We start from the raw sequence: 25,463 nt of genomic DNA on the forward strand, positions 1-25,463 counted from the left end.
ACCTTAATAAACCCAACCGTCCATTTTATATAGCGCTTGTACTCATTAGGATGGCCGGTGAGCTGGAGCCAATCGCGGCCCACTTTGTGGCGAGCGGCCAACACCCTGGACTGGTCGCCAGCCAATCGCAGGGCAGCAAAAAAAAAAAAAAAAAAAGAACCACACACTATATGGAGTCATCAATGAAGCTGACGTTCATGTTTTGGGAAATATAGGAGGAAGCCAGGAGGACCCCCGAGCAAACCGAGATTCAAACCCAGAACTGCTTAACCGTGAGGCAGATGTGAAAACCACTACCACACCATGCTGCCCCTAATGAAGCAAGTTTCTGAGGCATGATGGCGTCGAGCAGGGCTCAGCAACTTTTCCTGTCAAAAGAGCCATTTTAGGCCCGATTTAATCAATTCAAAAACGCCCGGAGCCGCATAACATTTGAACATTGTGATGAAGGAAACATTGTGTTCGGGTTCGTCTTTAGAGCTGCACACCATAATAAAAATATACATACATTCATTTTGTTCTACCTTTTGTCTTCCACTTTTGTATTTTTAATTTAATTTTATCATTTTTTAAATTTTTATTTTCATGCATTTTTAGATTTTCTGCCTTTCTGACAATTTTGGCAATTTCATGGACATATTAACTCATTCACTGCCATTGACGGCTATAGACGGCAAAAATTCATTTGAACTATTTTTATTAGTTTAACATATTTTTTCCACTTTTGTTAACTGAGTGTGAAAACCTAGATTTTTTTTATTGTACATTTAGAACAGATATAAAATTTGTGATTAATCGTGAGTTAACTAGTGAATTCATGCGATTAATTACAATTAAAAATGCAATTGCCTGGCGTCCCTAATTTTTAATAAACTTTTTTTTTTTAAATCGCCTCAGGCGATTACATTTTTTTATTGTAATTAATTACATAACTTCAATAATTAACTCACGATTAATCAGACATTTTATATTTGTTCTAAATGTTCAATAATTATTTTTTTTAGGTTTTCATACTCTTATTAACAAAAGTGGAAAAAGTGGAAAACTAATAGAAATAGTTCAAATGAATTTTTGACATCTATAGCCGTCAATGGCAGTGAATGAGTTATGGTAATATTCAGGCTATCTTCTTTTGTTGCGCTGCGTTTTGACTAACGCTGGCACACACAACATATTCATGCTTTTATTTTTTTTTTAGTGGGAGTCGAATGGTGGGCTACTTCCCCTTTGACAACCCCTGTTCCGAAATGATTCAAACAGCAGTTACGCATTTGGGAGTCCATGCGTGTCCATATCCATTCTCAAAAATAATAAACCCCGTTTCCTCTCATTTTGCGAGCGTGAAATGGATTCTAAACTGGTGGGGTGCACATTCGATTTGTAGCTCCAAAATGCCGCGCAAGAGCGCACCTTGTGTGGTCTCATAAAGACACCAGCGTTTATTCTTATGTTTGCGAACGGCGAAGACATCGCATGCCCTTCCGCGTCCCTGCGATTCGCCGCGTTACGGGAACAAACTCCACACAAGTTCATCTCTTCTGAGATTTAAAAGGGATTCAAACTCACATCCCGCCACACGTGCGGGAAAGGAGAGTAATTCAAATGAAACAGTGTGGCTACAAAAAGGCTCGTGACGTGGGTTGAACTGGACGTAACCAGTTTAATGATGCACTTTTGTAGTCGTGACAAAAGTCGGACAATTTTGCCACTCAGTCTGGTGATTTTTGTTCCGTTTTTGCTTGGAGTATTTGTCGATTGGCTTCCTTTTTACTGGCGTCATCGATGATAAGTCAGTCCACGCTAATAATGGCCACTCAAGACAGTCCAGTCTGTGTCTGGCTCCTCATTACGAGGAAAAACAAAAAAAAGAAGGCCAAACTTCAAAAAAGGCCCAAAAAAAAAAACTCGGACTCCTAACTGAGTGACGTCTCCTACTTCTCTCTGCCGTTGTGCGTTTTGTATTTCTCCATAAACTCTGCGTGTTTCTGACGAAGGATTTCTGTCTGTTTCTTAAAACCGTTGACCCTGAAATGAAAAAAAGGAACAAAAATTTATTTGAGACAATCCAATTCTACAGATACGATTTTAAGAATTCCTTCCGTGACTTCCTATCTTTCACCACTGAAATGAATACAAATACCATTAATCTTTATCCCAAAAAACTAAATGTAATTTGTTTTTAATAAGAAAAATAAGCAATTTCTATTTTTGTATGTTTAAAAAAAAACATACAGCAATTACAAAATCATATAGAACCTAAAAAAAATTATACAGTTTTTGCCTGCCATTGCTTTATACGATCTCTTCAGGTCAGAGGCTGCATCGAAGTTTTCTGAATGCTCTAGCATAAGAAAAACAAAAAAAAAACACATATAAATACGTTTTTGGGACCATGGCAAAAATCTAAAATAGAACGTTTTTTGGGAGCAAATGAGTTAAAGCGTTCTTAATTGCCGTGACACCGATGTTATCCATTAGCCCGTCTATGGTGGTCCCCATTATGTGTTAGCATTTAGCTAGCGGACTTCCAGACAAAGCTGTGCTTATGTAACGACACAAGTCGCATACAAAAACTGTGGGCTGCTTTTGCTTTATACGATCTCTTCAGGTCAGAGGCTGCATCAAAGTTTTCTGAATGCTCTAGCATAAGAAAAACAAAAAAAACACATATAAATACGTTTTTGGGACCATGGCAAAATCTAAAATAGAACGTTTTTTGGGAGCAAATGAGTTAAAGGGTTTTTAATTGCCGTGACACCGATGTTATCCATTAGCCCGTCTATGGTGGTCCCCATTATGCGTTAGCATTTAGCTAGCGGACTTCCAGACAAAGCTGTGCATATGTAACGACACAAGTCGCGTACAAAAACTGTGGGCTTCTTATTTGCTTAGCAATGTGTCTCATACACGAATCGTCACACTAATTCACAAAAAAGTTCATTTGTGGGTGATTCGATTTTTTCAGATTCAGGTGCGAGCATTAAAGTTCTTAGCAGTAGTGTCTGAAATGTGAGGGTTGCTAATGAGCAAAAAAACGAAAAATATTGTCAAGCTCTGAATAGCAGAGCCAGAAAGCAAAACCTCCAATCAGTTTGAAGGAGGGCGTCACCAACCTGGCCCTCTCTTTGGAGTCGTTGTAGATTTCCGTGATGATTCGATCCTTCTCGTCCATGAAGACGCTGTGGATCTCTTCCAGCTTCCTGCAACGGTTCATTGAAGTCAAGCTGACACTCCAAAAACGTCAAAGATCAGCGGAACCTCCAACGCTTCAAACCCCAAGACATTCTGGAAATTTCCATGCCATCAAGTGTCTGACCTTTCTGAAAATTGTTGGGAACATCTGGGATCATCTAACAAACTTGTTTACTGCATACCACACAGTAGCTATGGGAACCATCTGAAGGCTGCTGAGTTAGTTTAGCTTCGTTTTTAAGTTCATGGTTCGCTTCACATTAAGGGAACACAATACAAACAGAACAGGAACACATTTAATGGCATTTAAAATGAACGCAGGGAGTTTTACCTGAAGAGCAAAAAATGCACCCCGATGCCGAAGATCATGGTGAGGAAGCAGTAGCCCATCAGTTGGAAGTTTCTCCTGCGCCGCCTCACCTTTTCCTCAGTGGACATTTCTTGGATGTGGGACTGATATATTTGGTCCCAGTAACGCGCGTTGTCCTGCGCTGTCGTGCCGCTGAGGGAAAAAGTCAACAATGGAGGATGAGCATTGTTTTGACATGCTTGTTTGGAATTGTGAATACAATCGGGGCGAAACCGTTCCAGTCTGTTGACTTTACAGTCAGAATGCTGAGTAATGCAGTTCGTTTGCTAGGGGCTAAAAATCTTATTGCAACATATTGTGACATTTAAAAAAAAACAAAAAAACATCACGTAATATAAAAAAAAATAAATAAACGATGAAAAATTTGACAGATTTTACACCGAGCAAGAATATTTATTATTATGTCCATGTAAAAATTTAGCAGTACAAAATTTAATAATAATGCATACATTTGGGGAGACTGGGGTCAAATTCTATTTTACTATTTTAAAAAGGTGTAGAATTTGACAAATGTGTTCATGTTAAGATTAGATGCACAGAGCTGTCAGTCTTACAAATGCAATTACGCCATCTAGTGGCAGAAAAATGACCTCAGCACAAATCAATATCACACTCGTTTTCCACAATACAGCACATCTTTGTTAATTTTAACTCAATTTTATGAAATTACTATCAATGACCAAAAGATGCAGCCATGTTTCTATAAGTTTAAATTTTTTTCCTACTTTTATGTTAACAAAAGTATGAAAACTTGGGAAAAAAATATTGTACATTTTATTGTACATTTAGAACAGATATAAAATTTACAATCAATCATGAGTTAACTATTAAAGTTATGCGATTAATTACGATAAAAAATTGTAATCGCCTGACACCCCTAGTTTAAACATTAACTCTTTGACTGCCAGACGTTTTCAGAAAAAGGATGCCGTGGGTGCCAGCCAATTTAAGCATTTTTGACTGATCTTTCAAGGTCCACAGAAAATTATGTGTTTGGACTATGGAAACACACATACTACCAAATGAAAGATTGGACTCTCATCTTTCATCAGAAAAAAAAAGTTTGTTTCTACCTTATTCCGTTTTTCAGTAATCAACAATAGAAAATGGTTAGTTTCACCTCTGTTTTGAAACAAACGTCTTTTAACGTCTTTGGCACTCCTCCATAGAATTTTACTAAACGTTATTTAATGTTTTTGGCAGTCAAAGAGTTAACACTTTGAATAAATATAGGAAAATAGAAAAAAAACTAACCACGCGCACCTAATACCCCCCTCGTCAGATGTGCTGATGCCAACGCTGTTTTTCAGAATAAATGGCATAAGTATATTGCAATTTGCAGGAATACACAGAGACCTTGGAAAAACAATGAGTAACAACAAAATGGTGTCACCTGCTTCCATAGCTGGTGTGACTGGAGGCCGACCTGAAGGTTTGGCCTCCTCCGTGATAGGAAGGTCTGATTTTGAAATCGTACTCCTTCCTGCTGTGCTGCTTGCTCAGCACGCGGTAAGCCTCGTTCAGCTCCACAAACTGGCTGTGCAGCGCTGGGTTGGACGGGTCACTGTCCGGGTGCAGCTGCACACGATCAACGGGTCAGTAAAGACGAGAAATATGGACGGTTTAGGTCACGCATTTGGGGTTTTGCTTTGTACTCATGAAGAAACAATCTCCCTGACGTTAGAGTAAGACTGCCATCTAGTGGTGTGGTGCAAATCTGTGATAACTGAAAAATCATATATTTAAGATATTTATAGATATTTAAGAAGCTAAATAGCGGTATAATTTCGGGATTAAAATCGTGACTCCAAGAGAATACATTTAAGATATTTTTAAGATTTTTTTTTTTTTTTACGATTAAATTCATACAGATCCTAGATAAATATTATTAATAAAGTTGTAATATTAGTTGATGAAAGCAAGATATTATTTAGAAAAAAAAATTGTGATAGCTTTCACATAAAAGTCAAATATTTTCAAGGCTAAAGATATACTTTTGAGAGTATAATGTTGTAATATTCCTTGAGAAAAGATGGAATTTTCAGATAAAAAGTCCTATATTTTCACAATTGCAATATTTTATGAGAATAAAGTTGCAATATTCTGTGAAAATACATTTTCAGAACTAAAGCTGGAATTTTATTTTATATTTCTTTCCAGATATGAAGTTGCATATTTTTTTTTACATTTAAGTCAAAGCTGCAATATGGAACTTTTTTCTCCAAAAATATCTTTACAGTACCCTTTTTATTTGACCATTTATGATTGAAATATCTTCTAATTAGTAGATTCAATCAATTCACAATACAATTGCAATTATTACACTCCACAATTAAAAAATTGTAAATTGTAAAAAAATAAAATAAATAAATATATAAATATATATATATATATATATATATATATATATATATATATATATATATATATATATATATATATATATATATATAATATATATGCAGCTTTTTTGTTTTAAAATAACTAATTTAATCAATCTTTTTTGGTCCAAAAAGAACTTGCATAATTATAGTGTTTCAAATAAATTTATTTGTCTTAATATTTTTTACATGTTTAAACATTTTGTTGTTTTTTTACCAAATAACAAATGATTGCCCTAATCGTGATTTCAATTATTACCAAATGAATCGTGATTAATATTTTCATCATAATCGTGCAGCCCTACATAATATGCTTATCTATTTTAATTATATTTAAAATATATACCTTTTTTTCTCAAAAATGTGTTAAAAACAACATGATTACCTTTTTAGATTTGTCAAAAAATGAATTTTTGATTTCCTCCAAGGTTGCATCAGATTTGACTCCCAGCAGGTCATAATAGTTGGAGCCTTTTCTAATATGCCAAAATAACATATAGCACAGAAAAATAGAAAAAAAAAACAGTTGATCAACATAAATGATTAATATAAGACACAGTATGTTTGCTATTGGGCAGCATGGCGGAACTCGCGGTTAGCACGACAGTCACAGTCAACATTTTCTCCCCATACCGGCTTCCTCCCACATTCCCAAAATATGTGCGTTAGCGTGATTGAAGATTCTAAATTCCCCATTGGTGTGAATATGAACACGACCCACACAAAATAAACTGTTTAGAGGTGCAGTATTGGCTTCATGCATTGTGATGTGAGCACCAAGAGCTCACGTGCGGTGTAGGGCATCTTTTGTCTTTGCATATGTGTAACCAAAACAAAGAGCATGTTGACTAAAAAGGTGGAACAAGTGGGTATTATTTATAGATTACCTTTGCGCAGCACTCAAAGATAAGAGACGGAGTCCACTCTTGTAGCACCAAAAGCAAGTTTGGCAGAGACGCAGATGCGCTTCCAGCTGCATGGCCAAAGACGGCCACGGGGACACCACACAGTGCTCCTTTTCACACAGACATCTAGACAGACACGTATCGCCTCCATTTATTTATTTTTTTAACTCCAGAACAGCACATTTGTTAAGTGACGAAACAGCACATTTATCAGTCCAGTTCAGTTGCATTCAACTTAAATTATATTATTTAAATGACTTTAAGTATTCTTTTGAGGTGGTATCAAAAGGAATTGTAATTAGTTATATATATATATATATATATATATATATATATATATATATATATATATATACACACACACACACACTACCTTGTTTGGCTACATGAGAAGCGCACAAACTGGATGACGTCTGCAACTGTCCCTCATCTGATGACGTCTGAGGACCACAACATTGGCGTAAAGTCAAATTAGCAACTGATATTTATGATTGCTAATACATTGTGGATCTTTTACTCCCATCTCATTACCACTACAGTTTGCATCTTCCCTCTCACCAGCTAGTTAGTGTTAGCTGCAAGGGTTCGCTCACCCTTGTGCTGTTCAAATCGTGCTAACAATAAACAACTAGTGACAACATCCGACACTGACATGCTACCGAGCGTCGTGAGTAAATAGATTAGGAATTTTCGTTGGAGTTTTAAAAAGTCTTAATAAAAATTGACATACCAGAATGGAACCGAAAGGTTCACAATGTTCTGTTTGGCGGAGTTGTGTAAACTCAAAGTCAGACGTTACAAAACACCGGAACGCAAAAAAACGTACTTTCACAATAAAAGACTGGTGTACTCAGATCATGAACTCAAAAGTTTACCTCCATATTAATGTGCAGTGTCCATAAATAATTGCGAAATCGTCACAGGCTTGTACTCGTACAGCTTTATGTATTAAAAGGAAGCGGTATTGAATTTTGGCAACTTGACTCAGAACAAGTTAGATTTTATTTTTTATTTTTGGCGGGGGGTGTTGGGGGGGTTAAATGATGGATTGAAAACCTCATAAGGGAAAAGTGACGATTTTTTTAATTACAAGTTTTTTTTTTTAATACGTTCCTCCGACATTCGGCGGCATAAGCGGAAATGACGCAGCTGATGCCATGGCATTAGCGGAAGTGAAGTGACTGCAGCCTCGGACATGCAACGGCATAAGTAGAAGTGACAGCTGCAGCCTCGACACATGCCGCTAGATGCGCTAGCCTTTACTGATGACCGGATGATACAAATGTAATTTAGGTAAGTCAACTATCTGCAATTTAAATCCAACAGATGATAATGTAGCATGCGGGGTTACCATTAAACACATTTTTATCTAGCTTGGCTTGCTTATTATCTGACCTTTGTCGATGTTGCTGGTGCATTACGGACTCATTTAGTTTGTATCTTGACTAAGGTCCGTCCCATCATAAAAGGTTGGTTAATGGCACTGGACGATGGTGTGATTTAACAAGGTAAATAAACATAAATGTGCTCTCTGTACTAATTTAACCAGCAAGCACTTAATGCTGTTTTGTTTTGCTTGTGTCTTTAATTGTTTTAATCTGTCAAATGCAACGGTGACAGACAGGGCTGGACTGGTATTAGTCCTTGGGCCAAAGCCCAAAATATCAAGTACCGGTACCACCTGGGTGCGCAAATTGTAGTTATGTTTTTTATTTTTTTTAAAGCTATACATCCCTAGTTTATGGTTTGATATGATAGACTTCCCAGATTGGTAGCTTTTTAGTGGTTATCACATTATGAAGTTAACGACCTACCTAAAAAAACAACACATTTTTGACGCTGGCGCATATCCTGGTTTGGCTGATGGTCAAGACACTCATCAGTGGTTGATAATGTTGTGTTTGTTAAAATATATATATTTTTAAAAGGGTATATTCTAAGCTTTAATTTAAACCCATTTGAGAAGCACTTTGTCAAATGTATAGGTCAATGCAGCTCTTCAAACTTTCAGAAACACCACATTTTTTCACAATTTTTGCCCAAAATTATACCTTTTTATTTAAGTGTTGTGTCATCAAGGAACATAGGAGACAGAAAATACAACTAGAATATTCACCAGAGTCCAAAGATTCAGAAAATGTGTAATTCATTTATTCATTTTATCCATCGTTGGACATGATTTCAGACCTTAAAATAAGAAGGCGCATTTTGACCGAAAACCAGACCGGTTCATGGTCTGTGGCAGAAAGACATTTGATGACCACCACTGTCCAAATGCGCCCAAATAGCCTGCATTGCAGTAATAAGGCCTTATATTGCAGTAAAAATCCTCCTTTTCATTTAAGGTCTGAAATCATGTCTGGCAATGACACAGTATGAATAAGTACACATTTTCTGAATCCTTGAACTCTGGTGAATATTCCAGTTGTTGTATTTTCTGTCTATTATGTTCCTTGATGTCACATAGTTTAGGTGAAAATTGTGGGGGGAAAAGTGTGTTTCTGAAGGTTAGGAGAATAAATGTGTAACATGCGTAACAAAAAGTCATTGAAGATTAGACACTATTCCACTTTCGACTGAGGTATGACATAACGCAGTGATGAATCAACACCGACAACTACCTCAGTGCTCCAATAATTAATGAGTATGAGTACTTGAATACTTACCTCCCCAAAAAAATAATAACTGTCCCTCAGGAAAAAGGTGGACAAGAACAGCTGCATGATGGACCCTGAGGTTTCGTTATTACTGCACTGTGCAGCCTGGCGGGGCCTGCGACAGTCCCAAGTGCAGGTGGAGCTGTCTGAAAGGTAAGCTCACCAATCACGGCTTCATTGAGGTCAGAAGTGGCGGAGGAGAAAGAAAATAATTTGTTGCCACAATACTGCATAACTACAGGCGCATTTATGACAATAACAGGACCAAGCAATCAAAGGACACGGCGCCGATATTGGGCATTTTGACAAATAACTTATCGACCTTATTTCAAAATCTGACGGCCAATAAAAGGTAAACCTAAAACTATTTTAATCTAAAAAACAAACAATTTATTTAAAATTTCCAGTTAACTTTATAAGAGATGCTGCTGACCCTGGGAACCTTCTGTTGAAATGTGAAAGTTCAAGTTTTTTTTTTTTTACTTAGGAAAAAACAGTTATGGTATTTATTTATTTTTAGGGATGTAACGATGCATCGAAAATCCATTTAATTTCGGTGTTAACTGCTTAAAATATGCATGGAGGTAAAAAAAAATAAAAGCATCGCTTCACAACGCCATGTTAACTGTTATGACTTACTTGCGCAGTTTTTCATTGTTTCTAGCCGGACCCTTTTTGGGCACGGACACGTTTTGCGTGTTCAATAAGCATTAATAGTTTAAGACATTGCAACAAGTCAAGATTGACTTTTGTATTTAAAATTTTTTTTACGCCAATATTTTCCTCCTTATTAAAAATGAATACCAGCTTCAAATATTAGTTATCAGCCTCCTTGACTACTAATAATCAGCATTGCTATCGACCTTCGAAAAAAAACACATTGTTCTGTCTTTCTCTCGGACAGAGAAATGTTATTACTCATGAAACAAATTCAGGTTGTAAATGTAGGATGTGATCTTACAAATAAAATAATTATTACCCTGAAGGTATAACCGTCAGACGGATGCCGCTCTTCAACGTCACATCGAGGAGGTGTGGACGGCGCGGGTGTCAAAGGAGCCGTGGCTTTTCGACGGCGCCAAATTCCGGCTGCACTCTTTCCACGACGCTCAACTCTCATCATGCACTCCATCATTGCAAAACGGCGACTCTACAAATCATCACGTAAGCGCACCGCTGCTCACCTTGAGGGTCGGCCTCACCTCTTACAAGGACTACCTGGGCACCAATTGGTCGTCCCGGGCGGCGGAGCTCCGCAGACGCGGGGAAGCCGAGTTAGGCAGCAGCCAGGCGCTGCTGGCCCAACCTTTGGGAGTGGGCGGCGTCGTGTGCACGGGCGACGGGCAGGTGGTGTTCATCAGGAGGAGCCAGGAGGTGGCTGAGGCAGGCGGCAAGCTGGACCTTCCCGGCGGGCACCCGGAACCCAAGGTGAGGGCAAGCATTTTCCCTGGAACAAGTCAAATCTAACCAAGGTTTATTAGCTTCATGCGAAATGGTTGTCCACCTCATCATTCATTTTTGACCGTTTTTCATGTTTGTGTCATCCTCAGGTGGTGTGCGAGCGTCTTGGTGAGACGAAGATCGACGTGAACCTGCTGGAGAAGAGTCCGCAGGCTGTCGTCGCAGAGCTTTTCTCGTCTATTTGCGCTGAGATCAGAGACGAGGTGAGGTGGGCCTTTTTCCAATCCATGTGTAAAGACGTAAATGCGTGTATAAAATAATCGAACGCAAAAATGTATATATTTCAGTAGCAACACCAACGGTGCACTTTCAGCATTACAAACATTGTATCTCCTGATCGGTGGTTTTACATTGATATACGAGACAAGCCGCAAATATTTTGCTGATGTCGTGCAAGTCAACATGAGAAAAAAATGAAAACGAGCTAGCGGGGTCCGGTGATAGTTTTGACAAGATGCACTTTGACTGCCCATTTATTTGTTGAACTTTTGAATAAAGGTTAATGTAACCCTAAAGAAGATCATCCTTTCACACGTTTTGACAAAATGACATTTTCTAGAGCTGTCAAAATGGATCGAGTAATCGATTAGCAAAATTGATCGACTTTAATAATAGAGTAACGATAATCATGTGCAGAATTTTTTTTATTTAACTCAAACATTTTCCCAAAGGAAGCATTTACTTTTGCATTATCTTTGAAGGAAAAAAAAACATTTGTATTATTTCTATGCAAACGGATTCAAATGAATGCTGGGGTAAATGGTGAAGGGAAAAAACGTGGTATCAGAAGAATTCAAGTAAATCCGAGAAGTGAGGGAAGGGGATTAATGTGATTTTGAATAATGTCATTGGCGTTTTGTGAATTTAAGGGACAACTCTTAAAATGAAAGATTTCATTTCATTTGTCTCCAGGTTAACATTCCCTTGAGTTCTCTCGGAGAGCCGCTGCTGATGGGCGTGGCCTTAAATCACACCAGTGCCGGACGTCCAAGTGCTGAGTTCTACATCAGGTCTGCGCTCACCAGTATGCCTTCCTTTCTCACGTTTCCTTGATCAGTCGTAGTCTCCATGTAGAAAACCAATGGCTGGACAATCTTCATTTTGGTTAGAAATTTACGACGGGCACTGCTAAGTGATGTGAAATGTCCAACTTTCCAGTCTTCGCTGTCCTCGAGCATGATGTCCTGAGATGTGGTATAATAAAAAATGCCACTTCTGTCTTTGTGTCCTGAGTTGCTCGCTGTCGTCAGAAGAAGTCCGAGAGTTGTACTTGAAAGGAGGCGCGGAGGCCAACGAGTCCACAGACATCGTCTTCCTCAGCCGAGCGGTGAGAAATACTCTTAAAAAAAATATATATATATATAAACATATATATATATATTGAATATTTCAAAAAATTCCATCAGGAGACGTTGCAGCTGGACCGAAGAAGCGCTCTGTGGTTGGAGCTGTGTCCCGCCGCCAAGGGAGCCATCATTCTTTTCCAGACCGTGAATCCTGAACAGTCCTGATTTCATTCCATTTTAACGTATTTTAGAAGCTCAAACTTGATTATTATTCCACGCTAAATACCCAATGAGAGTTTAATATTTCTGAAATAAAAATCCACTTTGTAAAAATGGCAGTTTTGTCGTTTTAAAAATTCCAACACTGACCCGGCGTGATTGTTGAAAGCTGCGATTGCATATCCGCTTCTTTGTCGTCAGCAGCCCTCATGGCAGCCACCGCAGTAGTACGCGGCTTGGTCGTAAGGCACATTCCACTGCGAAACGCAAGACCACAAACTCTGTTCCGATTGCATGCTCTCAAATCTGGTGCTGCGAAATTCATCCGTACTTACATGCTGGCTCCAACACGGCATGTTATTCCAGCCTGAAGGAAAAGGCAAAAACATCATTTTACAACATGGACAGGACATTATAGACGAAAGTACGCGGCCAGGAAGTGACCCTTCTTCGCCTTTGCACCTGTAATGACTTCCACTCTTCTCAAATGTCTTCAATGAAGAATTATGATTTATCTTAAGGCCTAAGTAAAATATTTGACTCTTTTTAGGAGTATGAATTTGAACCCATTTTAAGCACTTTGCAAGTAGAATGTGTAAGAAGTGGTGTATAAATAGAATTTATAGTGATGCCTTGAATAAATGTGCTCTGTTAATATATTTTAATCAATGAAATGAATTTGTTTCAGCCCCAAATGTGGCCCCTTCTGGTGTGTGCGCCTTGGCCACCAAGGTGCAGTATAATAAAGAAATATGGATGGGTTATTACAGTTTTTGAATTTTTATTTTAGTTTTAAATGTAGTTAGTTTTAGTAAGGTTTCAGTGTGGTTCTATTATTTTGGATTTGTTTTTTAATGCTTAGTTTTAGTTAGTTTCAGTATTAACTCATTCACTGCCATTGACGGCTATAGACGTCAAAAATTCATTTGAACTATTTCTATTAGTTTAACTTTTTTTTTTTCCACTTTTGTTCACAAGAGTATGAAAACCTAGATTTTTTTTAAATTGTACATTTAGAACAGATATAAAATTTGTGATTAATCATTAGTTAACTAGTTAAGTCATGTGATTTAATTAGTTAGAATAAAATTTTTTTATTGCCTGTCACCCCAAATTTGTATTATATATTTTTTAATAAATTTATGGCAGTGAATGAGTTACATTAAGAACAGATATGAATTTTGTGATTAATCTTAAGTTTAAATAATTAAGTAATAAAACAAAAAATAAACTGTTATAAAAAAATTAGGGCGTCAGGCGATAATTTTTTTAATTGTAATTAATCGCATGACTTCAATAGTTAACTCACGATTAATCACAAATTTTATATCTGTTCTAAATGTACAATAACATTTTTTTCCTAGGTTTTCATACTCTTGTTAACAAAAATGGAAAAAAAATGTGAAACCAATAGAAATAGTCCAAGTGAATTTTTGACGCCAATGGCAGTGAATGAGTTAATTAAAAAAAAAAAGTGTATTACTTGTGTGCAATATTCAATGAACATCATGGTAAAAAGAAAAAAGTAACTAATTTCTTACAGTTCGGCTGAGTTAAATGAAAAAAGCAGGCGAGCCGAGCCATTGGAGCCAAAAGTCAAGCAGGCAAATTTGTCGAGTAGGAGTGACATCATCTGAAGGTGCTTTTCTATTGGCGGCTGCTCGATGACGTCACTTTTGTGTGACACACGACTTTATTTCGGTTCATATCGAAATAAAAATACTTAAAAATCACATTTAAAATTATCCCCAAAGGCTCATGTGTAAAATTAATTACCAAATACTAAAATAAATTTTCATTTTTTTTTTCAATTTTAAAATTTTCAATTTACATTTTCACTATAGTTAGTTTTTTTAAACATAAAATGTAGTTTGTTAGTTTTTTAAAAAACATTTTCGAATTTTATTTTATTACGTTAACAAAATTGTTTTTTGAATTTTAGTTTTGTCGTTAGTTTTCGTTAACTCAAATAACCTCGATGGACACGAACGAAATGCCCACAGCTGCTTAGTAAATTGCAGTAATTCAGTCATTTTCCACGTAGGATAAAGAATCTAGGTCGAAACCTCCTATGTCCCAAATTAGCCAATTTCTTATATTTTTCCCAGTGCCTTGAATTATGCGCAGATTTCTGCTATTTGCGGTCCTGGTCCCAATCCGCCGCGAATATCGGGTCCACTGTATTTTCCTGTATATACGTTTAATATCCATTTTTTTGAACTGCTGCTGCATTATTCAATACTATTTGTTAGCCCATATATACTATTTTGCATTGTGAGTTTGTAGAAGCTAGCAGACTTTCCTCCTGTTTAATTTCTCATACGTACTGTTCAAGCCGTTTCCCCTGATCCAGTGATGAGGTAGAGAAGACCCATGCAGGTGCAGTCTTTTCTTCGGCCGATACTTCTTCGGTTTCACCGGTTTGTTAACGGGCGGCAGCAGCCGCCGAGCCTCATCTTTATACTCCCGCAGCACCGCCTGCGCCGCTTCCTGCTCCAGTTCCACGTAGCGCAACTCGTCCAACATGTCGGCGAGCTGCTCAGGAAGGCTGCAGCTGACTGGAAGAGATGCGCGCCCACATTTCAGAAGCCGTTTTGGCAAAACCACCGACAATCGAGGCCCACCTTGGAGTTTGAGCAGGGCGGTCTCGGGAATGTTCTCGCCGTCCTTTTGGAGCTCCGACAGTCGTCTTTTCCACTCGTCCGCTGAGGGGAAAAGGACCACCGCCACGCGCTGCCCGAAGCCGGAAAATAGTTGCAGCTTGTAACGTTGCGCAGAGAAGAGAGTATTGCACTGCAAAAAAAGAATAACAGTTCTGTGATATTCCAATATTACTAATATTATTGGGATGGTACCAAATCCAAATTGTGTTGTGGCAGGAGCAATACTACATAATCTGAACTGCATGAAGAACTAACCATCATCACCAAAGACGCAATGGAGGCGTTAAAACCTAAAACTTAGAGTAGTCTAATTAAATATCGACCCCAAAAAGGTAATACTGAAGATATAAATGAAAAATGTAAATACAGGGCAGTAAAACAGTTATAATAAAACTTAATGAAAAGCTTTACTTTAAGCAACATTTTTTTAAGTGGAAAAACTTAAAATAATATGAAAAAAATAGTTCAAATCTGTAATAGATAAATAGTATGTGAAAAAAATAATGTAAAGCAATAAATTAGCTGCGAGTATTAACAGTACAGTATAGAAAAACTAATGTAAATAATATAATTTCCTTCATTTGTATGTACTGTACTAAATTGAATGGCATGTATTCATTGGCAAAAATGAATACAAATGATTTCATTAAAACATTTTTATTTTATTTATTATTTTACTTTTTAAAAGTAAAAACAGTTGAATACATTAGCTGGAAGAATTCTCTGCGAATAAAAGAAGAATTTAAAAAAAAAACTTTTTTCTTAGAAAATTGGTTAAAGTAAATTGATTTCAAATATAAATTATCTAAAAGCTTTGCCCAAATATATACACCAGAGGTGGCAAATCCCAGTCCAGAAAGTAAAAACCCTGCCAAAGTTTGGCTTTAGCCCCAGGTGCTAGCTAGCTAGCTCCCTAGCTAGCTTCCATGGTGCTTGTTTACCTTTTAGGGAGCTAACTAGCTAGCATCAGAGGCTAAAGCCAAACTGTGGCAGGGTTTTTACTTTCTGGACCTGGATTTGCCTCCTGTGATATACACAAATTTTAACATTCTATAATTATTTTACAGAAAAAAAATTGTTTTCTCAGTCCTTGTGCATAAGTAGATTGGCTGAGCCGTATTTTCGGCATTTGATCCCTGTACGTCTGCTAGTAAGTGAAACCTTACCTGGTCCAGGATGTAGTTGCCTGGCGTGTGAGCGGCCATTTTGATTAACTGGGTCAGACATTGGGCGGCCTGCTGCAGCCGGCGCTCCCTCGCTCCCCCGCTCTAAAACACGCAATCGCACAAACGTGACGATTGAGTGACTCGGATGAGATTATCGATGGTTGTGTCACATGATTGCTTTTGGACCGACCATCATGCATGAGAGGAGCTCCTCGGTGCTCAGCAGCTTGTAGTTTTTCTCCGGATGTTGCCGTATGTGAGCTTTGGCCCAGTGGCTCTTACCGGAACCAGGAAGGCCCACCATCAACAGCATCTACACGGACACAGATTGCAATACCGTAAATTCACGGGCTAACAGAAATAGTGCAATAATTGTTTTTTAGATAATTGCCTAACTAATGGCTGAAAACAAAATATGACCCCAAAACACTTTTAACATCATTTTTAATTCATCTTACACTACCTGTGTTCAGCGGATACAAAAAGTCTACACACCACTGTTTGAAATGCCGCATTTGTGTTATATAAGAAATGGCACTAAGATAAATCATTTCAAAACTTCTCCCTCCAGTAATGCGACCTATAACCTGTACAACTCAATTGAAAAAAATAAATATTTTCAATAGAGGACGTAAAAAGTAAAAATAAACAACTGAGGGTCAGGAAAAGCCTACTTTTTTAAACATTTGGGTGTAAGCACTTTAGCAAACATCTCAGTACTTGAAAAGATTGTTTTTAAAAATGTAATTGAATTGTACAGGTCCCATTAATTGTGGAAAAGTCTTTGAAATTACCTCTTTATTACATCACAAAATTCAAACAAGGGTGTGTAGACTTTTCATATGCACTATATGAAACTATATAAACTATGCACATACAGTAAATACCGTAATCCCCGATGAACAGGAAAGAGACACCAAACTCGGCCGTGAGTAAATGAGGACATCCCCCCCGTCACGATGATGCCAAATCACTACTTTTATATTAGTTAGAGTTTTGGCCTGTCGATCAGAAGTTTCTCTCCTCACTTTAACATTCATCCTTGGCTCCAAAATAGCACAAGATGGTGCAAGAAATAAATGTATATAACCACAAATATGTGAGTGTTTTTCAATGAATAATGAAGGCGAAAAATGTAAAAATCTGTAAATGGCAAAAAGATGTCAGGACGCCGTTTTGTGAATTTTTTGAATGGGGGTTTACTGTACAGTGAAAGCTCTGAGATACGGGAAGAAGCTTTGTAGAGATCCTGTGCCAGAAACTCACCTCACTGTGCGCTCGGGATCTTGGCGCAGACACATTGCGACACCTCAGCTCAGCGGGGAGCAGCGCCAGTTGGGTGAAGCCCGGAGGAACGGGGTACCAGGGGGGAGCCGTGGGGTTCAAGAGGAAGCCAATCGCACAGCTCTTACAGAGCACGTGAGGGAACAGAGCACGGCCTCCAAGCTCCGAGGGTTCCAGGGAAAAGGCCACGCCCAGAAAACGGCCATTTTTGTGGAAGGACAGCTGAACGCCGCCATCCGCGGAGAAAGACTGCAGGATGAGATCAGTCAGATTCGGGAAAAGTGTTGAAACTAAAGCACGGTGCATAACATGCTAGGCAGATTTCATTTTATCCACCATTTTTAAATTAAGTCTCAGTTTTAGTCCAGTTTCAATCACATTTGTTAGTTTTTATCTTAGATAGTCAACCTCAACGTTTTTATTTAGTCCATTTTTAGCCGACTATAAATCTAGCATTTTAGCCTTTATTTTTAGATTGTCCAAGAAAAAATAATTGTATTCGTCTAGTTTTAGTCAACAAAAACTGCCAACGTTTTAGTCAGGACAATCATTTAACCCCCTGCATTTTTTTGGTCAACAGATTATGTTGAACATTTTGGATCTAAAACTATTTCACATAAAATGTTCTCTCTTCGGTTTATCAAGAATTACAAAAGCAAACTCATACGACGTCATCGCACAGCGCAGTCACTTGCTGTTCTTCTTCTTCTTTTAAATTACTGCTGGATCACATCTCTATGATGTACAGTCCTTCTCAATATTCGCAACAGAAGAACAGATAGAAACGGGCATAAGTCTGTTTTGCGCATTTTCAGTAAATTCGCTTAAACAATTGAAAAAAATTGGATGGAAACCTGACTATTGTCAGGTGTGGAGTCTCACCTTTTAAAACCACTTAAGAGCTTACAAACGGGAACCCATGGGCGTTGTGTACCAAATGAAATTTCAAGGACGACGTCACTCACAGCATAACAACCGATGATGTCTCCTTCACAAAATGGCTCCCCAAATTCTTCTTCTCTCCCACATGTCACTTTCCGAGCACGGCCATCATAAGCGAAAGAAAAGGCTTCTTCTCCTGATGGCAGGGGGAAAAAAAAGGGATTTCCTCTCTGAACTATCATGTTAGTAACTTGCTTGCTTTAACCTGATTACTTTTGTACAGTAGTGCACATTATTTTTGAGTACCAAACTAAAACTGACAACATTTCTAAAAGCTTACCCAGTAGTAGTGATGTCTGGCCAAAAGACCAACCTATTCGCATCCCGTAGGACTCGTCGGTCTCCGGGCTGCCCGGCTGAGAGCTGGACAACCGCTTCTCCAGCCTCACCTCGAAGCCCACCCTGCCTTGTGACACGCCGTGGGTGAGCCTGCATCCGCTCCACAGCAGGGGAAAACTGTCCCAGAATCGCGGCTGGCCGCAGTCACCGTCAGGCCCCACTTGGAAGTGCAGGTGACTGTCGTCTAAGTGAAAACAGAATATGATAAATACATATCATAAAGGCAGGTTGAAAATGTGTTCAAATACTCACATGAATGCAATTTGAGTGTATCATCGTCCTCTTTTGCTTCATCGTTCTCCATTGGAGCTTGTGGTAGTTTTGCTCTGGTGGACGATAGCAACATGTTATTCACACTCACCTCACTCAAAGATATTTTCAGGAGTAAAACCCAGAATCTCAGCATCGCATATTGGAAGCTCCCCAGTGAAGCTCGTCCCCACTGTTACCTTTTATATCCTATCTCCTCCTTAAACTCATAAAACGCTCGTCCTCGCTCCTCCTCTGCCGACGGCGGCTCCGATTCGTTCTTCTCGGCTTGACATTCATCAGCATCGGGCAACCGACACCCCGGGACGCCTTCAGCCTCCGTCTGCGTGGCGGAGTCGGCGAATTCTCTGGTCTGGTTCGTCGGTCCGTAAGGTGAGATGACATTGGCTGGCTCCGCGTGGGAAGAGGACAAAAGTTGGGAGGAAGAGGACAAAAGTTGGGAGGAAGAAGAGGCCACCACCATTTCTGGGGTCTCGGTGATACCGGCTGGCACCGGTGGGGGAGAGGGTTCAACTGCAGGTGGAAAAGGAAGAAAATGGCTGTATCCACTCAATTCACTCTATAGTATACAATGTACTTCCATATAATCACAAAATCACAGCTTGTATTTGTTTTGTTTTGACCTCAGGCCAAATCGCGTTTACACTATCAGGGTAGTATATTGAAGTATTGACTCAACTGACTTAGCACTTTGATTTGAGACCACAGTAACATTTTGGTATCTGATGCATCGAGATTTCAGTATTGATCAGCACATAATTACACTTTGTTATAAAGTGATTAGGGAGAAGATAATTACTTTGTTGTTGAACGTCCTGTTGGTGTATGGTCCCTCTTTGGCCGCCGCCATCCAGTAAAGACCACAAACGTTCCACAAGCTCTATCTTCAGCCCTCGGCTGTCCAAACCGGCTTGATTAAGCTTCAATCGCAGCTCGGACACTTTGAGCTTCTTAATATCCGATAGTTTCATCGTTACTGGCATAAAAATACAGGTAAAAGTCTATCGTTTTCGTGTTATTTTTGTGGTAAAAACTGTGGAACGGTCGCTGCCTTCACACCAAAACAAAGGTTCAATATGGAGCCCTGGCACCTGATTGGCTGACACAAACCTTTACTTACTCGTCTTTCTTGTCGAGCAGTTTTAACACGTTTAAAACGCGTGCTGCCATCATACGACAAGAAAAAGTAATTACAACATGTCAATCAAAAGTTGATTGCAAATCGTTCCCAAGAAAAAGAAAAGTTTTCTATGTTGAATTTAATGATTTTAGAAGCCGAATTTTACATAAATGTCAACATTGCTTATTTTATTAATTGTAGATGGAAAAAAACACAACGGGATATCCTGAAAGAAGAGTTCGATGTTATTTTGTTTCCTGATTTTACTGTATGCTTGCTTTGCTATGCTTATTCGTACTGCTGTTCTCTTAAAATGGTGAATTTGGGTGTTTATAATAACCTAGAATCAATATTCTGGTTTATTGAAATAATTAGGAGTTTATTAACTGTGTTAATGGTATAAAGGTTAGTGTTAATGGTTAGCGGTATCTAAGTAAATCCAAATGGGCTTCGGTACGATATGCTGAGCTGGTTACTCTAAAAATGTATATAGAGGACAAGATCAGAGTCCATTTTAGCAGTTTTTTTCTCTATAAATAAATAAATACAGACACATTTCTCTGAAAATGATAAGCTCTTTATTTGACAATAACATTGCAAAATCGGGAAAATTACGGAACACAAACAAGTACAAGAGGTAGAAAGCACATCATTGGTTATCATTTACCAAGTTACAAAGTACAAATATTGATAAACTGCCATCATCGCTTTCTTCAGATTTCTCACTCCGCTGTCTGTCATCACAACAAGTTCAACTTTGTATCATTTGTTTGTTAAACCTCAGCAAAGTTGGCACCTCCGCGGACCCGTTCGGGTTCCACACAAACTTTCAGCATGGACAGTTTGCTCTGTAAGATCATCTGCAGCGGTCGCATCTGCACTGACAGCATCATAATAATAAAAAATCTTCACCAGCAGAAACACAAGCAGTTGTGCTTAGTTGTTGTTTTTTTGGGGTCACATGATTAAACATAAACGAGGGTGGAGAGAGGGTTCATGCGAGACTGTTTCACTGCACATTGTGGCTCAGTCAATCTCACCTCACATGCTCCAAAAAAAATCTCAGTGCTACAACTGAACACTCGGACGTCAAACCACATGATTTCTCCCTGACCGGGAAACAAAAAGTGGAAACTGTTTAGTAAACGAACATGCACAATATAAAGAATGGAGACGCGTGATAGGAACATCGACATCATCATCTTGCTAGTGGTGTCGTTGATGTAAGGATAATGACATCAATCAAAGTCAAAAAAGGCCAAGTAAACAACACAAAAAAACACTGTTGGCATTATTGATATCCTTCAATACAACTACTTCAACTGTGGGGTTTTATGGCTGATATGGTTATTTTCACTAATTGTACAGGAAATTTAGATGAATGACTCTTGCATGTGATTACAACATGCATGCTAATAATTTGGGGGAAAAAATCCTCACTGCACAACAACAAATCGTGTATTTTGAGTTTGTGTGATGTTTTTGTTCAATGTGAAACATAACCACTATTTGACATAAATAGAAACTCTGGTTTGTATAAAAATAAATTCCAACGAGTGGCACCAACATTTGGGGCAGGTTGTTTTTCATTCTTTTGTTTTTACACTCAGTGTAGCACAAATGAATCAATTCCAAAATGGACATCTTAAAAATTATTGTTGCCATCCAACAAATGTTTACATTTTTGCAGGTATGTTTTCTTATTTTTTTATCTGAGGAAAAAAACAACAACAAAAGTAAATTTTGGGGGTGAAATTTAGAGATGTGTGCTTTTTGTTGGACCGTGACAACGTATTATATATCTATGCATATTCTTACTAAACAATCAGATAGCAATGTGCGCCTGATTCCAGCCGATGGTGCTGTTTTTTTCCCTTCTAAATACGCTTTTAATATTTATCACTATGACAAAATTAAAATGTGTGAATAATATTGTCTCACACACAGGTAAGGTATGATGAAGCCCTACAAAATCTGCTTAGCAAGCAAATATATCAAACTGTAAGACAGTACTGTCGTTTTTCTGAGCTACTTTAAAGTGTTTGGTGGGACAGTGCTTTGTTTCCACATAAAAACACAATTTGACTGTTTTCCTATAAATATATTTGTTCACACGGACGCTACAATGCGCCACAGGTCAAGAATTCTGCAAATCCATGCAGAGCTACATTAATGTAACAATACATAATTGTATAGTGAAACAAACTGGACCTTAAGATGCAATTTCATGGGCATTTTCAAACATCATTATGTACAAAAAAAATAAATAAACCTGTCAGCGTCCTTTAACGGCTCCATTCGGCCACTAGACCATGATGGTGGGGGTTTCTAGGGAATACGGCGGGGTGGATGGGGAGCCTTCGAACGGCGCGTCCCGAAGAAGAAGCTCCTTTTCCCGCAGGAGGCACGGCCCGTTGTGCGAGTGGTACAGACGCATGAAGGCCAGGGTGGACTGCAGCAGCCACAGCAACGTCACGAACCACAGCGAAGCCTGAGCACAGAGATAAGACTGGCTCAAATATGGGGTCATCCACGAGGAGTCATTCGTGGATCAAGCAGCAAAACGTAGGCAACTTTGGAGAAATCTAGGACAGAGATTAGGATACAAAATGCTCTCATTCTGATAAATAGCTAGGTTAGGATTATTTCGAAAAAATTGCTTGAGTTGGCGGCTGGTGGAGTATTCCTTACGGGGGGCTAGTCGTAAAAAATGATCCATCCATTTTCTGACGTCTTTTGAGGCAGCTGCGGCACTATTTAATTATGACTTTTCTCAATTTTACCCCCAAGAGACCAGGCCATCATTTAGAGGGAGCTGCCCATTAATCAATTTACAACATAGACAGCAACAGGAACCAATCAACCTCAATGGCAGAATTAAAAGGGTATAAGATTATTAAAAATTAGGGGCGTCAGGCGATTACAATTTTTAATCGTAATTAATCGCATGACTTCACTAGTTAACTAACGATTAATCTCACATTTTAAATCTGTTCTAATACAATAAAAAAATTATAGGTTTTCATACTCTTGTTAACAAAAATGGGATTTTTTTTTAAACTAATAGAAATAGTTCAAATACATTTTTGAAATCTATAGCCGTCAATGGCAGTGAATGAGTTAAAATACTCTACTGTGGTTCAGCAGTTTGTGCCAGTGAGCGCCCTTACCCGCGCCAGACTGAGTTCCGTGTAGAAGGACGACGTGTCCACGTCCAGATAAAGCGGGACCGACTGGGACGCCGCACAGCTGAAAATCAAAAAAATGAGAGTGACTTTCAGTTTTGGCGGATAACCACAATGAAAAAACTCCAAAGTGTGAGACCCACCTGAAGGATTGCGTGTCGTTATTGGTCACAGTGTCGCACCAGGAGGCGAGTCCCAGGGACAAGATGGCGCTGGCGCCGCCCGACAAGAACAGCATACACACACTCAGCAGCACCGTCAGGAAGGATGAAAACAAAGTGCTGCGCAAGAAACATGCACAAGAGAAGTTCATGATGCTGACACTAATGCATTGTGAGTGAAGAAACATTTCCCTAGTTTGTTTGTAGCAATTTAAAAGGGGTCAAAATGGTAAATTGACAAATAATTGCATATCTGCAGTGCTCGCAGATGTCAACATGAGGATAAGTTTTATTGATGTTTGGTGATGTGTCCACTAGTTGCTCTCAATCGGGGGTCCCTGAACTGAGGGCCGAGTGCAAAAATAACATGCAATAAATCTTTATGTCATATCTTTAAAAAAAAAAAAAAAGAAAGAAGTGCATGTAGAGATGAGTGCACATTTAAAACTAAATCAAAACAGAAATTAAGAAACTTTTGAGTCCTTCCATCTTAGTTTTTGGGGCAATTAAAAGCGCTGTTATGATTGCATCGTATCATCATATAAATCTGACATCATTGCAAGAGTATTAGAACAAAATACTGTTTGCTGTATTGGATGAATATATCCAATATTTGACAACAACAAATAGTTTCCCCCCAGATAAAAGGCAAACATATCAGGTGACAAAGTTTTAGTTAAACTTTTACTTGTTAAAATGTGATTTTCTCACCTCGTTGATTTCGTCTTACTTTGCCTTGGAACAAAAACAAACAATCAAACAAAAACAAATTTATTTTAAGACCCTGACTTTTTGTCCCAAGAAGTATGCATTTGCTCTTTTAAAGATTTTTTGGCGGGTTAAAACAAAAGCACAGCATAAATTCTCACATTAGAAGCGTACCGTAATTTGGCATCTAATGTTGAAGTGCTGCCCCTGCGGGTGAAAATAAATTTGATCTTCAAATATTTTTTTGTGCCACTGGCAATAAATCCAACACGAGCAGATTTGATGCAGTTTAGTCATTTTCCCCACTGCAATTCTACTAAATTGGCAGCATAACCTGGTCACATTAAAGTGTACGCGCGTTGTATCCACTTACTCGTCATGTCGTCCGTGGAGGTAGAAGAGGCACCTCCAGCCCTGCGCGGCCCCGTACAGCACCGTGAAAATACCCACGAAGGTGGCGAACTGGCAGGCCGCCGGCGGGCCCCACTGCTGCACCACCAGGTGGGCGACGCCCCCTGCCTCCCGCTCGCCGGGCTCCGGCCCCGGCCCTTCGGTCCTCCAGTAGCCGCTGGAGAAAAGCGCGCAGCGGCCTTTGAACGCGGAGCCGTTGAGGGCCATCGGAACGACCACCAGCAAGCCCGCCGCCATGGAGAGGGCGTGAGCGGCGCAGTGAGCCAGCAACAGCCGCCGGTCCAGCTCCATGTCCGCTGGGTGGGGGAGGGGGAGAGAAAAAAAAAGGCGAGTTGGAAAGCGAAATGCCGCGAAGAGATTTCAGCACATATCGGTTCGTAGTTTGGAAAATGCTTCCGGACGCGCTTTGGTAGTTTTCGAGAAAGGGCGGAGACCCGACGACGTCAGTTTGACATAAAGTTACGCAACTGCACAGACTTCAACAACAACAGACATCTCACTCGAGCCGCATCGGACCACGCAAAACCAGATATCTGACCAAAAATAAATAAATAAATAAATATAGACAAAATACGTGCACCCTTTCGCTTAATAATAATAATAACAATAATAACAGTGCATAAACAAATCACATCCAAGGACGGCACAACATTGCCAACATTAAGTACAAGCACTCATCGTGTGTAGTTTTTCACAAAAATCAACTCACAAAAAATTTGAACGTTATTGTACTATGTTTGTCC

General features: G+C 38.9%; 4 protein-coding genes across 8 annotated transcripts; 1 reads left to right on the forward strand and 3 right to left on the reverse strand.

The window, feature by feature from the left end:
* Positions 1-1,640: 1,640 nt before the first annotated feature.
* Positions 1,641-7,749, reverse strand: dnajc4 (DnaJ (Hsp40) homolog, subfamily C, member 4). Of its 2 annotated transcripts, XM_077577493.1 has the most exons (8): positions 7,579-7,745; positions 7,222-7,288; positions 6,831-6,974; positions 6,329-6,419; positions 4,956-5,140; positions 3,524-3,694; positions 3,114-3,200; positions 1,641-2,025 (listed from the first exon to the last, which is right to left on the reverse strand). In XM_077577493.1, exons 3-8 carry the CDS (start codon positions 6,920-6,922, stop codon positions 1,932-1,934), a joined length of 720 nt encoding a protein of 239 aa, XP_077433619.1. In that variant the 5' UTR covers positions 6,923-6,974; positions 7,222-7,288; positions 7,579-7,745; the 3' UTR covers positions 1,641-1,931. The 2 variants fall into 2 exon arrangements, with proteins under 2 accessions (XP_077433619.1, XP_077433620.1); XM_077577494.1 differs by lacking the exon at positions 1,641-2,025 and having other exon boundaries at positions 3,188-3,320; positions 7,579-7,749.
* Positions 7,750-7,993: 244 nt separating this feature from the next.
* Positions 7,994-13,235, forward strand: nudt22 (nudix (nucleoside diphosphate linked moiety X)-type motif 22). Of its 3 annotated transcripts, XM_077577491.1 has the most exons (8): positions 8,039-8,141; positions 8,299-8,356; positions 9,545-9,658; positions 10,492-10,933; positions 11,056-11,169; positions 11,879-11,976; positions 12,200-12,293; positions 12,373-13,235. In XM_077577491.1, exons 3-8 carry the CDS (start codon positions 9,570-9,572, stop codon positions 12,475-12,477), a joined length of 942 nt encoding a protein of 313 aa, XP_077433617.1. In that variant the 5' UTR covers positions 8,039-8,141; positions 8,299-8,356; positions 9,545-9,569; the 3' UTR covers positions 12,478-13,235. The 3 variants fall into 3 exon arrangements, with proteins under 3 accessions (XP_077433616.1, XP_077433618.1, XP_077433617.1); XM_077577490.1 differs by lacking the exon at positions 8,299-8,356 and having other exon boundaries at positions 7,994-8,141; XM_077577492.1 differs by lacking the exons at positions 8,299-8,356; positions 12,373-13,235 and having other exon boundaries at positions 7,994-8,141; positions 12,125-12,285.
* LOC144058878 (heterogeneous nuclear ribonucleoprotein U-like protein 1) lies at positions 11,595-20,220 on the reverse strand. 2 transcript variants are annotated; one of them, XM_077577488.1, is made up of 12 exons: positions 19,935-20,220; positions 19,315-19,648; positions 19,118-19,191; positions 18,807-19,049; positions 18,550-18,662; positions 17,567-17,833; positions 16,491-16,613; positions 16,301-16,402; positions 15,096-15,264; positions 14,799-15,029; positions 12,807-12,838; positions 11,595-12,728 (listed from the first exon to the last, which is right to left on the reverse strand). In XM_077577488.1, the coding sequence occupies exons 1-12, from the start codon at positions 20,116-20,118 to the stop codon at positions 12,669-12,671; spliced, it is 1,932 nt and encodes a 643-aa protein (XP_077433614.1). In that variant the 5' UTR covers positions 20,119-20,220; the 3' UTR covers positions 11,595-12,668. The 2 variants fall into 2 exon arrangements, with proteins under 2 accessions (XP_077433614.1, XP_077433613.1); XM_077577487.1 differs by having other exon boundaries at positions 11,595-12,838.
* Positions 20,221-20,810: 590 nt separating this feature from the next.
* On the reverse strand, positions 20,811-25,194 carry LOC144059567 (transmembrane protein 179). Its single transcript, XM_077578730.1, has 4 exons — positions 24,683-25,194; positions 23,584-23,721; positions 23,426-23,504; positions 20,811-22,746 (listed from the first exon to the last, which is right to left on the reverse strand). Exons 1-4 carry the CDS (start codon positions 25,009-25,011, stop codon positions 22,561-22,563), a joined length of 732 nt encoding a protein of 243 aa, XP_077434856.1. The 5' UTR covers positions 25,012-25,194; the 3' UTR covers positions 20,811-22,560.
* Between the last annotated feature and the right edge of the window lie 269 nt (positions 25,195-25,463).

Source organism: Vanacampus margaritifer, chromosome 10, assembly GCF_051991255.1.
Source record: "Vanacampus margaritifer isolate UIUO_Vmar chromosome 10, RoL_Vmar_1.0, whole genome shotgun sequence".
Lineage (NCBI taxonomy): Eukaryota > Metazoa > Chordata > Actinopteri > Syngnathiformes > Syngnathidae > Vanacampus > Vanacampus margaritifer.